The sequence below is a fragment of the Sinocyclocheilus rhinocerous genome, unplaced genomic scaffold, assembly GCF_001515625.1.
Source record: "Sinocyclocheilus rhinocerous isolate Xijiao unplaced genomic scaffold, SAMN03320098_v1.1 scaffold1625, whole genome shotgun sequence".
In the NCBI taxonomy this organism is placed as follows: Eukaryota; Metazoa; Chordata; class Actinopteri; order Cypriniformes; family Cyprinidae; genus Sinocyclocheilus; species Sinocyclocheilus rhinocerous.
The window spans coordinates 238285-253313 of NW_015655987.1; the positions used below are offsets into that span (position 1 = coordinate 238285).

At 34.7% G+C, this 15029-nt stretch overlaps 2 protein-coding genes across 6 annotated transcripts in view; one reads left to right on the forward strand and one right to left on the reverse strand.

Moving 5' to 3' along the window:
• The window catches only part of LOC107718936 (hepatic leukemia factor-like), an 18993-nt gene extending 12998 nt beyond the window's left edge, over window positions 1-5995 (forward strand). For all 4 annotated transcript variants that reach the window (XM_016526182.1, XM_016526184.1, XM_016526181.1 and 1 more), the window contains exons 3-4: window positions 2110-2321; window positions 3396-5995. In XM_016526182.1, the coding sequence (XP_016381668.1) occupies window positions 2110-2321; window positions 3396-3611 (428 nt within the window). In that variant the 3' untranslated portion in view covers window positions 3612-5995. The remainder of the gene's footprint in view (window positions 1-2109; window positions 2322-3395) is intronic.
• A 2411-nt stretch (window positions 5996-8406) lies between these two features.
• The window catches only part of LOC107718937 (monocyte to macrophage differentiation factor-like), a 22507-nt gene continuing 15884 nt past the window's right edge, over window positions 8407-15029 (reverse strand). For both annotated transcript variants that reach the window (XM_016526186.1, XM_016526185.1), the window contains exons 6-7: window positions 12700-12769; window positions 8407-9495 (exon numbers count right to left, since the gene is read on the reverse strand). In XM_016526186.1, coding sequence (XP_016381672.1) covers window positions 9292-9495; window positions 12700-12769 — 274 coding nt within the window. In that variant the 3' untranslated portion in view covers window positions 8407-9291. The remainder of the gene's footprint in view (window positions 9496-12699; window positions 12770-15029) is intronic.

Here is a 15029-nt window from a genome sequence, read left to right on the forward strand (position 1 = left end):
TATATATATATACTAAAAATGACAAAAACACAACATTACAAACATTTTAACTACACATGAAAACAGAAAATATATTCATAATATTAATAAAAACTGTAATAATATATTTTGTTTAATAATTGGTTTAATAATGATAATTTATTTTGTTCTTATAATTATATTACTATTATTTTATTATTTTTTTACTATTATTGTTATAATAATAATAATAATTATTATTATTATATTTTTCTTTTATTTTTACCTTAATTTCCTTCATATTTTAAATTCATATACTTATATTATAATACATTAGTTATTTCTTTTTTGTGTGTGCTTGAGCTCTTTCTGTACGAACACCACTTGCTTATCAAATGCGACGACATTCAGACATTTTTATGTGTCCATATATATTTTTAAATCACTGTGAGGCATTTATAGCTGCTTATTGTATGGCAGATGTTGGTTTTGTGTCTGTTCTGCTGGCGTTCGCCGCTCACCGCTCGTTTCACCTCTTATCACTGGTTATAATAGAGCTTGTTAGGGCATCTTTTTCCTGCAGCCGTAGACTTCCCTTAGTGTGTGTGTGTGTGTGTGCGTGTGTGCGTGCGAAGTGAAGGCCAGGGTTCATAGGATGGTCAGGATCACACCCCTGAACGCTCTGCCACCCAACACTTCCACTCTCACATGCTTTCACTGTGTCAGCGCTCAGACTCCACCCACCGCTCCGGACAGAGGCCTGTGATTGGTCAGTAGACCTCCACCCCTCACCTCTGCCCCTCAAGGCAAAATCAGGCTCTCTGAGAGAGAGAGACGGAGATGAACAGGCTGATAGAGACTCATATGAAGTTTATTCAGTCAGTGCTGTGTGGAGGTCAGAGCTGTTATACAGGACTATAAACACACACACACACACACACACAGAGTTTGGTCAGGCTTTAGCAGCGATCTGGGTCATGACGAAATCTCCCATAGCTTACAGCTGTGACCTTTGACCCCTGCTGTGTGTTTCTGTACAGTTCCTCGTGTTAATGCTCATGAAGGAGAAGCAGCTTGTTGTGAGTTTAGTGGTATGTTCCGGTTGTGTGATTCAGAGTGTCAGCATCGAGTGCAGTTACAGCTGTGTTATTGTGTGTTTCAGTAGGATTATGTGTGTGGACGTTTGCCAGCTCCTGGGGCTGTTGTGCGGCTCTCAGCTCCTGTTTAATGACCCTTAAATCAGTCAAGAGTTTAATTTGATCTTCTAATCGCTCACTAATGCACACACACACACACACACAGACACACACACACACACTCTCGCTTGCTCTTGTGTTTGACGTCTTTAGTAGATCAGTCACACAGTCGCCTTTATTGCATCAGTGTGCGGTGTGCTTTTAAGGCAATAAGCTTAGTTACTTACATTATTATATTATATCTATATTAATAAAAATAATTCTATATAATTGTATAGTATATATTATAAAACAGTAAATAATAATGTAATAATTATTGATATGATTACTATTAGTATTATTTATTTTATTATTTTGTAGTATAAATTATACTATAAAACAATTATATAAATAACTATTTTTATAGTATATTTTTTAATGATTATTATTCAGTAATATTGTTATATGTGGATGTAAATGTGCAAATATTTGTTTGTATGAGGTGGGTTCATCTTCCCTCTAGTGCTCAGGAGATGGCAGTGCACATTAACACACAAAATCAACATGACATGATCCTGTTTACATTTTTAAATAAAATGCTCTGGTCTAATGAGCATTATATAATATGTTAATGTTAATATTTTAATTAAATTATAAAGTGCTACCGAAAAGAGTCTCCTTTTTCCAACGTTTTAGCTGAGCAAGTTTCCTTTCTATTTTAATAATAATGATGATAAACATTATTACTTTATATAAATAATAATTATTATTTATTATTAGACATGCTGTAGATAAATCTTAATATTTAGAAATCATTTGTATTTTCTGTAATAATCTAATCAAGTGTATTCTTAGTAGGGTTGTGTTTTGTCTAATGAGCATGAGATGCTTGAAATGGTGAAGATAAGTCAGTATTATCATTACACCTTAGAAGTTTTTTAAATCCTGATTGATTTTCTCTTTCGTTCTCCTTCAGTTCTCCCTTCACGTGATACGCCCAGTCCAATAGATCCGGACTCCATCCAGGTTCCGATCGGGTACAAGCCCGACCCCGCCGACCTCGCCCTCTCCAGTGTCCCGGGACAGGAAATCTTCGACCCACGCAAGCGCAAATTCTCAGCAGAGGAGCTGAAGCCGCAGCCCATGATCAAGAAGGCGCGCAAGGTCTTCATTCCAGATGACTTGAAGGTAAAGACAAACACTGAAGCATGAAGCACAGAGAGACGACCAGCTCACGCAAAGCAGATTCAGGGCCTTTGAACTAAGATCGCAATTTGTGTTTTACAGTAAAGCTTGCTTAAAACATGCTTAAGTGCCATTGGCTTTTTTTTGTATAATAATAATAATAATAACAACAACAACAATATTTTCACATTATTATTATTATTGTTATTATGTCTCTCCAAATATTTGTGTAACAGAATAATGATAATATTATTATTATTATTATGTTGTTATAATTTTAGAAACACTTAACTTTTTTATTATTGTTTTATTTTTTCTATAATTTTTCTATTATTGTTGTTGTATTCTGTTTCTATTTTTCTATCATTATTATTATTATTTGCTATGCAGTTTTTCTTTTTCTATTATTATTTAATGTTGCGCAAATATGAATTATTATTATTATTATTATTATTTGATAAACCCCGTATAATTTTTTTTACTATTATTATGATGATTATTATTATTATTATAATAATGATTATTATATTTGTAATCTTGTCTCTTTCTCTTATTTAATTTCCTTAATTTTATAAATTGACATTTATTATACACTATACATATATTTACATGATTTGTTTTCTATATTTCTTTTGTAAAAGTACTTGCTTTACTTTTAGTAAATGCTATATTATAAATGTTCACAATTATTTAATAAAACTAAAACATAATCACAATTACCTACTTTAATAGGTTGAAAAACCTCCACTGTCAATATTATATAATATATAATATGTAATACAGTGATATAAAAGATCAGTAAAATCTTTGTGCGCAAATATGATCATAGAAAATCCTGAGTCATGTGACTATCTGTTGGCAATTGTTATTGTACATCCGTCCATAAATGTCACAAAATTTAAAAACAACAACAACACATGATTCCTATACTGTTTGAAATGTATTTAGATTTATTCATCTTTTTTGTTTTAAAAGATTTTAACGGAATGGAATTTTTTATTGGAATTTTGGCCCCAGGGAAAATTCCGAACAGAATTTAGTGAGAATAAATAGTTTCTCATGTCCATCTCCGCGCAGGACGACAGATACTGGTCACGGCGCAGAAAGAACAACTTCGCGGCCAAACGCTCCCGTGATGCTCGCCGGCTGAAAGAGAACCAGATCGCCATCCGCGCGGGATTCCTGGAGAAAGAGAACGCGGCGCTCAGACAGGAAGTGGCCGACCTGCGGAAGGAACTCGGCCGCTGTAAGAACGTTCTGGCCAAATACGAGGCGCGGCACGGCCCTCTGTGAGCCCCTCCCACCTCACACAAACCCCGCCCCCCCAGGGACTTCTGCGGCAAATTCTCCTCCCCTTTTTTCACATTTCTCTTTTCACTTTTCTCTTTACAAACCCAGTTTGCGTTCTTTAGTTGATTTTGTATTTCATTTATGTCTTTTTCCTCTTGTGTAGTTTCACACATTGACTTCTCTCTCTTTCCTTTTATTTGTTTCATTCGTCTGTGTATTCTTTCACCAACGATGAATCATTTGTCTGGAAATGTTTTTCTCTCGAGGGTTTTATACACCTGTAACACGGACTGATAAATATGTTCCTTGCCGCTCACCCTCCTGTCTGTCAATCATCCGCTCGGCCCACCCACCTCTTCTCAGAAGCCCCGCCCACTTCTTGTTGCTAGAGCTTCTTATTGTGTATATTAATGTATTTTAGTTGAATAGCTGTAACGCACCGACACCTTTCGTTCTGTGAAGTGTGTATAACACTAGCTAGCGCCAGAACACAATATTTGTTTTGTTCTTTTCCTATTCTGTGTGCTTTGTCTGTTTGATTTCATCATTACTTTTAAACCAACACCAGCGTAGTTTTTTGCGTCTTTCCTGCATTGTCCATAGAGCAATAAGACTGAATCTCCTCAGTGGGCAAAACACATGAAATGTAAGCTAAAGTTTCATAGCACCATCATTTCTGCTGTAGTGCGGAAACTTTCCCTCCAAAAATGCTGAATCCATATTTGTCTGTCTCTCCCTCTCGCTCTAACTCCCTGCACTAATGCGTGTTTCACAATCTGATCTGGTGCAATGTTTCTACCTACACTATAATCTGCCTGATATATTTATGGACTTTTTTTTCTTTCTCTCTTTTTTTTTTTTGAATGGAAGATTTTTTTTCAAAAAAACATTCAGCTGTTAATTACTACTATTGTTATAGCTGTTCTTACTGTTATGGCTGTATAGTAATTTTTCCTAATCGTTTATTGTTTTATTGGATATTTCAGCATGATTATTGTTTTAGAGTTGCAGCCTAAAGCTAATTGTAAATGAGTCTTTTCTTTTTTTTAGGATAGATGATTATTCTATCCTCTTTTTTTAGTTTTATTATATATACACCCAGAGCATGTTTTAGAATTTTCATTTGTTTTTAAGTCAGTACAAACAGATATTTGTAGTGATTTGTTTTCTTTCTTTTTGTTTTGTAGCTTGGCGTGTCTGTCGTCTGTATGACTGTAATGAATGTTTTAAGAGGTTTTGAGGCGTTCGTTGAGCAGGACGGTGTTGTCTCAAATACTGTGGTTGAAACCCAATCAGTTTGTTTAGTGCAGACCAAAAGATACAGAACACAGATGTATTAATAAAACAGAGTTTTAATGTTTATATATATATATATATATATATATATATATATATGAAATCTATTCTATAAGTTGCTTTTTGTACAGTATTTTTCCTATATAATACTGTCTGAATATTTTCAAGGCACAACAAATCCAGAGTAGTGCAAGAGAAATATATGATGGCATACATATATATCTATTATAAAGAGCTAAGTGACATAGTGTTTTGATATATTATGAAGCATAAAACGGGGAGTAAATGGAAACCCGCCATCATGTCCTCTATTTTGGGCATTAAAAACCTTCTGCACCCTTGTATTCAAATAGCCTTTAGTATTCTGTCTCAGGAAACGCTAGCAGCCGGACCTCAAACCATAACTCATAATAAAGATTAAATATATATATATTGCTGTGTTCTGTACATCAGTGGTTTTTTCCCTATAGGAAGGAGCTGCAATTCCTCAATCTAACTCACACTCTTGATGCAGTGTAATAAGTTTCATTGCAGAGCATTTTACAGTATTGCTATTGGTTCTTTGAATGGAAATCTAAAGGCTATGCTTTTTTAGTCTATATAATTGAGTCTTTTTCACAGCAGAGTGTTGATATTGAATGTTTAGTGCGGCAGCTCTGAGAGCTTTTGCTTGGTTGAATGTTAAAAAAAAGTCTTGTTGTCAATGGAGTCACTGGGTTGGTCTCGTAAGGTCCTGAAAAAGTTTTTCTGATCTGAGATCAGTTTTTTTTTTCTGTTTATTCTATAAAAAAAGTTGCAGGGTTTAAAGCCAGGATGGCAGATCTCAGGTCAGAAGTTGCGTTTGATGCGCTGGTGACTTCATTGTTGACCATAAAAGTCCTCGACTGTCCCAGTTGAGATGTGCACAGATTTGTATTATTGAGGTTTGATGGGGCAGAGATGATGCTGATTTTTATTGTTTCTTTTAATTTCCCTTGATTGTCCCTCATGTCTGTTTGTGGTCTAAATGCAGATGTGAGACGCGTGTATAAAGCCCTGTGTAGACTGTTTCTATCTGTACAAAATTGAAATAAATCCAGGATTAAGCCAAACCGCTTCTCGTGAATAATGACCCCCAAAAATGCTTCCCTGAGGGCGTGAGGAAGACCCAGCCCAGTTCTCAGCGTTTCAGCGATGTGTTCCTCTCCTTGCTAAGTGGAAAAATGATTACAGTTTAAATACACTGTAAAAAAAAAATCTGTAAAATTTACGGTAAAAAAACGGCAGCTGTGGTTCAACAAAAAAACATCAAATTTGAAATGTAACGCAGGGAGTTCTGGGAATGTAAATTTACGGTTATTCACTGAAAATTATACAGTCTTTTTCACTTCCAAAAACGGTATACTACCGTAAAATTACATGTAATGTCCAATACAGTTTTTCACCATATATAGTAGGGGAATTTACCGTTAAGCATTTAACAGGTTTTTACTGTAGCATTTTTACAGTCTTTTACCGTTAAATTCACAGTCATTTTTTTACAGTGTAGGTTTTAGTCCTAGGCCACCATTTATGCTTCCTTCACATGCTATCAAAATGAATATGCACAAAATGGACATGAACTGCTGCTCTAGTTGTAGGCCTATGACTGGGAAACTGCTATAATTTTGAGGGCCGATTCAGAATGTGTGCAAAACTGATATCTTAAAGATGTTTATCAGATGTTTGTACACAGCTGCTTTCCAGATGAAGAGATATTTTGCAGACGTATAAATAGCTATACCATAGAAATATATGGTTGTAAACGAACGGGACGTTATATTGTATTCAAAATCCGTTGGTCATTGATTAATTGATATTCAGTACATTTTTCCTTAAATGAGAATACTATTCATTTTTATTTATTTAAAACAAAGCAGTTGAACGTGATGTTTATTAACGAACTTCAGAAATGGAAAGCAGGAAATTTCCGACAGCACGTGAAAGGCAGCATTAGACCACAAACAACTCACTTTAGACTGTTTGGCAATAGACAGATCATCTAATATTCATTAGATGTAATTCTAATGGCCATATCCATAATCTCATAAATTCATATTTGCAGTAATCCCTGTTTTCCAGGGAAGGACACAGCAGTGAGATTGTGGGAAACAGGTTGGCGTCTCTCTTTGGGTAAAATTCATTACCTCAGTCCTGAAAGGAACCTATAACCATATTGAACCTGTTTAGTCCAGTGCCTTGAATTACCACAGACGATTCCACACACATTTTAAAGGAGTAGTTCACTTCCAGAATGAAAATTCTGTCATCATTTGTTGACTGTTGAACACAAAGGAAGATATTTTGAAGAATGTTGGTATCCAAACAGTTGGTTTGCACCATTGACTACCATAGTAGGAAAAAAAAATACTGTGGAAGTCAATGGTGCTCATTAACTGTTCGGATACCAACATTTTTCCAAAATATCTTCGTTTGTGTTCAACAGAAGAAAGAAACTCATACAGGATTGGAACAAGTGGAGGGTGAGTAAATGATCACAGAATTTTCATTCTGAAAGTGAACTCCTTTAAAGCTTAAATTACTTGCACCGGATCGAACCTGCACGGAAAGGGCTCCCGCGCGCTGCTCCAATCAGACTGACCCCAAAATCCCACGCTTTACTCGACACATTCTCAAAGCCAGAATTCAGACGACTCGTCTTAAAAAGACGGGAACCGCCGTATTGAAGGCAACACCTGCAGACGGACAGTCTATGAGAGGGACTCAAAGCTGGAGATGTTTGATCTTGTGTGTCACGTAAATGGAAGCAGAAACCTGAACCTTTGCTCTCTGCTGCCACCTTTTGACTCCTTATCTCTCTGTACATTTAGTGTCCAATAAAGTCTTCAGTTTTCTCTCAACATCTCTGCTTTTGTCTTTTGTCTTAACTATTGGTTTGTCTAAATTATTGGCATTAAAACTGTTATTTGTTCCATGCTTTTATATATATATAATATATATAACCATTTGAAGGATTTGCGATTAAAGTTAGGTGGAGCATGTTATCACGTTTTGATTAAAATACAAAACCTTTTTTTCTTATAGGAATAACATGCACTGATGAATCATTCACAAACATTATTTCAGTATATAAATGATTACACATATTATTAATACTGTAATAATAAAACAAAATACAATATAGCAATAAAATGTAATATGCGTTTAAAAAATATTTGTATAAAAATATAAAACTAAAAAATCCTAAATATATTTCTACTTCATAATATATTTGTACTTTTTGTATTTAGATTACTTTGCTAATGTATCTTGTTTCTAAATGGTAAATTTCTAAACTAATTTCTGTTCAAAATAAGCAGTTTCAGTAACTTCACAAACTCATTTCATAACAAAAAATACAATATTTTTGTAAGTCTGCTTAAAAAAAAAAAAGAAGCACTTTTTGCATTGTGACATTTATGACAATTAAACACATTATCCTCCATGTTCACTCGTATATATATATATATAAAATTTACATTTATATGTAAATTATATATTATAAAATATAGTATGCTTTAGTTTTTTCCTAGTGCAATGCAATTTCAAATTTACTGCAATACTGCAAATCTCCAAAGATTTTGGGATGAAATATGACCCGTTTTGGTCAGATTCTTCATAATTCTAGTGTCATTGGTTAACGTTTCTTAATCAAAAATCCATCGAATATTGTGCTGAAATTGAGACAGAAAGTGTGTCTTTAAGGTGGTTCAGGTGTTGAGAAAAAAAACATCCTAAAGCATCATAATCCTGGTTGTGCAGAGAAGCGGTCAACATCGTTTCTATCCAAATGGAGTATCAAAGAGAAGTGGTTTTTCCTGTTAGAAAAGTGTAGAAAAAAGCTGAAAGAGCAGAAACACGGGGGAAGGAGATGCCAGGAGTGTAGAAAACCACCAGCGCTTCGTAGAAAACAACTAGCCACACGTACGAAGTAAAAACCCAGTGAGTTGAGATGCAAAAATATAGATTTGATACAGAAAGTCGCACGAGTAAAGAAAAGTAATTCACTACAGATGATATGAAACTGCTACTGAGTGTGTGTGTGTGTGACTGAATGCACGGAAAAATCATTAAATATCAAAAAGAATCACAATTCATCTGCTTCCAGTGGAATATATTTACAAAATACTGATGAAAATGGGGAAAACACACAAACATTGTCGTCTTGGTGCAACTGTGGCAAATGTGCATTCAGGACTGCGACACACACACACACACACACACACACACACACACTTCACTGATTCCAGTTGGTTAGAAAACCGTAAACATTGCATGGTCGTACTGTTAAACTGTGGGTGTTTGGAGCATCCGGTTGAGATGTTATGGTGATGGAGGAGGAAAGAGGAAGAGGAGGCAGGCGTGGCGCTCAAGCATCCCTGATGTCCTCCAGCGAGGGACTGCTGTACAGGTACTCATAGATGGCGTAGTAGTGGATGGCGGCAGCAAGAGCCACGAATATGTGCCAGATGGCGTGAGCGAACGGAATCACACCGTCCGATCTGAAGAAGACGACGCCCAGGCAGTAGACCAAGCCTCCGAACGCCAGCTCGTACAGTCCGTCTGTGTTACTCTGATCAAAACAAGAACGACACACAGTTACTGACATGAAAATCACTGAACAATGTTGTGTTTTTACACATTTGACAACCAGGCAAAAATCTATAAAGGTTCCAAAAGGGAACATTGCTGCCATAGAAGAACCATTTTTGACTCCCCAAAGAACCTTTCAGTGATCAGTTCTTAATAGAACCATTTTTTCTTAGGGTGAAAAACATTTTAAAACATCTTTCCACTATAAACAAGCTTTTGTGCAATGGAAAGATTGCTAAAGGTTCTTCATGGAACCATAGATGCCAAGTTCAAGGTTAAGTTAAAGGTTAAGTTCAGGATAAGTTAAAGGTTAAGTTCAGGATAAGTTCAGGATAAGTTCAGGATAAGTTCAGGATAAGTTCAGGATAAGTTCAATATATTTTCATATTTTATTCTACAACAAAAACAGATCAGTAATATGCCCTTGTTTTTGTAAAGCTTTTACCCCTTTTTTGCCCTTGTTTTTGTAAAGTCCCACACTCTTAAAAAAGGTTTCCAAGAACATTTTTTCAACAAAGAATCTTTTGATCAATGGGAAGATTCCATAGAGTTTAAAAGTTCTATATGGAACCATAGATGCCTATAAAGAACCTTTATTTTTAAGAGTGTAGCCAACGGTATTTATACTGCAGATGTGTAAAAGGTAAATTAACAATATCTTGATGGTGTTGCATGTAGAGTGTTTTAGAGAGTACAGAGAATTAAGTATGTTTGTAGAAAACCCTGAAACAAGTTCACATTTTAGCACTTCAATGGAGTTTTTTGAAGGGGTTTTTGATTTAATGCCTGAAATAAGGTTCGTGGTTAACATGGGTTAAGCTCGGGTTAAGTTCAAGATATTGTCAGGCTTTATTTTAAAACAGAAATACATCAATAATATGCCCTTGTGATTTCATTCTAAAGCTTTTACTTGTCTTGAAAAAGGTGGTCACTAACAAGAGGCTAAATGGGACTACAGAGGTTGTTGAGAACATTAAACATCAACAGCCTGAACAGATAAACTCCTCTACTCACTAGTCCACTTTTACAGCCTTGTTGTGTTTTTAATCACGCTCTTGCAAACCATCCTAACTCAAACCTTTAAGAAATTAAAAAAAATAAAATAAAGATTAGAAGTTGTTGGACACCTAACGATGGTGACGTTCAAGTCATGTGACTGGTGTAGTCCGTGGCCTACGTTTAACTTTTTACTTCTCGCACTTAGGCTTCAAAATTCAAAAAAAGTTGTGAAGATCATCGTAATGAAAAAACTGTGTAAGAATCGTAACCTTTTGTTGGTCACAGAGCTTATTTTCTGCAATACTCCAAAAGCCAATGGAAAAGTTGAGCTTTGAATGCAGGGAGTTTTATTTGGTGCCCCTAAATTTTTTTCAAGCAAATGTAACTTCTGCTCCCAAACACAAGGTGGCCTCAGTGTCTGTGACATGGGACACGTGCTGTTTTTTTGCCAGTGACATATGTAATGAACACAGTTCTGCTGCTGTCTTTGACTCCAACAGCATATGAACCCAAAGCAAAGGTTGTGTTTGAAATTCAAACACCATTGAACTAAAAGCACTCCTGTTTGCTTACTACACTGAACCCAAGTCTTAATTGTATTGTATAATGCATACTGTACACAGGTGCTGTATTTACTATGTATACTTTATTTGTAAGAGTGAATCTCACAAAACCCATCAAACCATGTCTGGATTATATTTCACCCCAAAGTCAAAAGAAATTTTTTTTTATGAAAATCAAGTGCATTTTAGGACAATTAAGATTTTTTGTTACATTGTTTTCAATTAATGTAGTTATTACATTACAAAAATATATTTGACCATTTTTAAATAACAACCTATGAAATCTAATCCTAAAAATATATATATTTTTTCTACATTAATATTATTTTTAATTGTTCTCACAGTAAATTTCTACAGTAATTAGTAAAAAGGACTAGGATTACATGAAAGAAAAAACATTACATTAATATACTTATTACACTACAAAAATTATACATTTGAGAAAAAAAACTCGAAAAAACTTTTTAAAAAACTATATATAAAACTACAAAAATTAACAAGTTTTATATGATCTCAATTCATGAAATATTAATGTTCCTTTTAAAAAATATGGTTTTTGTGTGTGTGCTTTGAGATTCACATGTAATTGGCTTCGTAGCAACAAAGGTTTTAATCAATTCTAATCAGGAGTATCAGTTACAGGAAACACCTGATGTGACTCAAAGTCTCCAAACTCTGTTGTGTCCGATTCTGAATTGTGAAAATCCCAGATCAAGCGCGAGTTGGTTACGTAGCAACAACAACTGACAGATCGTCTTACTCACAGTGATAATGAATATTTCAGGTGTGACAGGTTAACACGAACAGCCCGAGGACTCAAAAACTGTGTCAAAGGTGAAGGTGATCAGATTTCATTCAGGGGGAAAAACGTTCAAGGGACTACAAAAATTATACATTTGAGAAAAAAACTCTAAAAAACTTTTTTAAAAACTATATATAAAACTACAAAAATTAACAAGTTTTATATTATCTCAATTCATGAAATATTAATGTTCCTTTTAAAAAATATGGTTTTTGTGTGTGTGCTTTGAGATTCACATGTAATTGGCTTCGTAGCAACAAAGGTTTTAATCAATTCTAATCAGGAGTATCAGTTACAGGAAACACCTGATGTGACTCAAAGTCTCCAAACTCTGTTGTGTCCGATTCTGAATTGTGAAAATCCCAGATCAAGCGCGAGTTGGTTACGTAGCAACAACAACTGACAGATCGTCTTACTCACAGTGATAATGAATATTTCAGGTGTGACAGGTTAACACGAACAGCCCGAGGACTCAAAAACTGTGTCAAAGGTGAAGGTGATCAGATTTCATTCAGGGGGAAAAACGTTCAAGGGAACATTCTCGCTTCACAATAAAACATCACGGTGACTAAACATTTAGTTTTCTTCACATCCATTATACAGCATCACTTCTGAAGGTTAGTAATTAGGTCATTTTCAGCCGTTTGTTGCTGTTCAACGCATTATAATTTTGATATTTACATCCCCTGCAGTGACTCCTCCTACATGAGCTTTAAATCGTCAGGTTAATTAGGGGTCTGCTAATTAGTACTTGGCCTTTAGAAGCACATGGATCAGATTAAGTTGATGAGCTCAACAGGAAATGAGCTCACAGACTCACCATTGATGTCACCACCAGCGCAGGAAAGAAGCCCATGGTCAGATAAAACGCCAGCTCCACTAACTTATACCTGCACAAACACACAAAACATTTATACTTGATTTGGATTTTAATGCAAAATAATTGTGCTTACCTTAAATAAATCACAAGTGGCCTAGTTGTACATTCAACAAAAAAATAATTAAACACTTATTTTGAATATTAATAATAATAATCATTTTATAAAAAATAACCAATTAATAATTTATGTGTCCTCTCTTGGGTGGCTGTACTGTACGTGACTGAGACTTTCAAATTCAACATAATTGCGGTTACTTCACCAGTAATCAAAAGCAGCCTAGTTGTACATTCAACAAAATAAACACATTGTGTGTTAAAGGGTACGGTGACGCATTGCTGCCACACACATATTATTTTTTCCACTCAATTATGTCGTATTAACGAGATGTTATGTCGTTTTAACGCCATCTTTTCTCGTTAAAACGCCATCTTTTCTCGTTTTAACAACATCTTTTTTCGTTAAAACGACATCTTTTCTCGTAATAACGAGATGTTTTCTCGTTAAAACGACATCTTTTTTCTCGTAATAACGAGATGTTATGTCGTTTTAACGAGAAAACATCTCGTTATTACGAGAAAAAAGATGTCGTTTTAACGAGAAAACATCTCGTTATTACGAGAAAAAAGATGTCGTTTTAACGAGAAAACATCTCGTTATTACGAGAAAAAAGATGTCGTTTTAACGAGAAAACATCTCGTTATTACGAGAAAAAAGATGTCGTTTTAACGAGAAAACATCTCGTTATTACGAGAAAAAAGATGTCGTTTTAACGAGAAAACATCTCGTTATTACGAGAAAAAAGATGTCGTTTTAACGAGAAAACATCTCGTTATTACGAGAAAAAAGATGTCGTTTTAACGAGAAAACATCTCGTTATTACGAGAAAAAAGATGTCGTTTTAACGAGAAAACATCTCGTTATTACGAGAAAAAAGATGTCGTTTTAACGAGAAAACATCTCGTTATTACGAGAAAAAAGATGTCGTTTTAACGAGAAAACATCTCGTTATTACGAGAAAAAAGATGTCGTTTTAACGAGAAAACATCTCGTTATTACGAGAAAAAAGATGTCGTTTTAACGAGAAAACATCTCGTTATTACGAGAAAAAAGATGTCGTTTTAACGAGAAAACATCTCGTTATTACGAGAAAAAAGATGTCGTTTTAACGAGAAAACATCTCGTTATTACGAGAAAAAAGATGTCGTTTTAACGAGAAAACATCTCGTTATTACGAGAAAAAAGATGTCGTTTTAACGAGAAAACATCTCGTTATTACGAGAAAAAAGATGTCGTTTTAACGAGAAAACATCTCGTTATTACGAGAAAAAAGATGTCGTTTTAACGAGAAAACATCTCGTTATTACGAGAAAAAAGATGTCGTTTTAACGAGAAAACATCTCGTTATTACGAGAAAAAAGATGTCGTTTTAACGAGAAAACATCTCGTTATTACGAGAAAAAAGATGTCGTTTTAACGAGAAAACATCTCGTTATTACGAGAAAAAAGATGTCGTTTTAACGAGAAAACATCTCGTTATTACGAGAAAAAAGATGTCGTTTTAACGAGAAAACATCTCGTTATTACGAGAAAAAAGATGTCGTTTTAACGAGAAAACATCTCGTTATTACGAGAAAAAAGATGTCGTTTTAACGAGAAAACATCTCGTTATTACGAGAAAAAAGATGTCGTTTTAACGAGAAAACATCTCGTTATTACGAGAAAAAAGATGTCGTTTTAACGAGAAAACATCTCGTTATTACGAGAAAAAAGATGTCGTTTTAACGAGAAAACATCTCGTTATTACGAGAAAAAAGATGTCGTTTTAACGAGAAAACATCTCGTTATTACGAGAAAAAAGATGTCGTTTTAACGAGAAAACATCTCGTTATTACGAGAAAAAAGATGTCGTTTTAACGAGAAAACATCTCGTTATTACGAGAAAAAAGATGTCGTTTTAACGAGAAAACATCTCGTTATTACGAGAAAAAAGATGTCGTTTTAACGAGAAAACATCTCGTTATTACGAGAAAAAAGATGTCGTTTTAACGAGAAAACATCTCGTTATTACGAGAAAAAAGATGTCGTTTTAACGAGAAAACATCTCGTTATTACGACATAATTGAGTGGAAAAAAAAATATGTGTGTGGCAGCAATGCGTCACCGTAAAAGGGTTAGTTCACCCAAAAATGAAAATTAGGCTGCGGTTTACTCACCCCTGAGGCATCCTAGGTGTATATGACTTTCTTCTTTCAGACGAATCCAGTCGGAG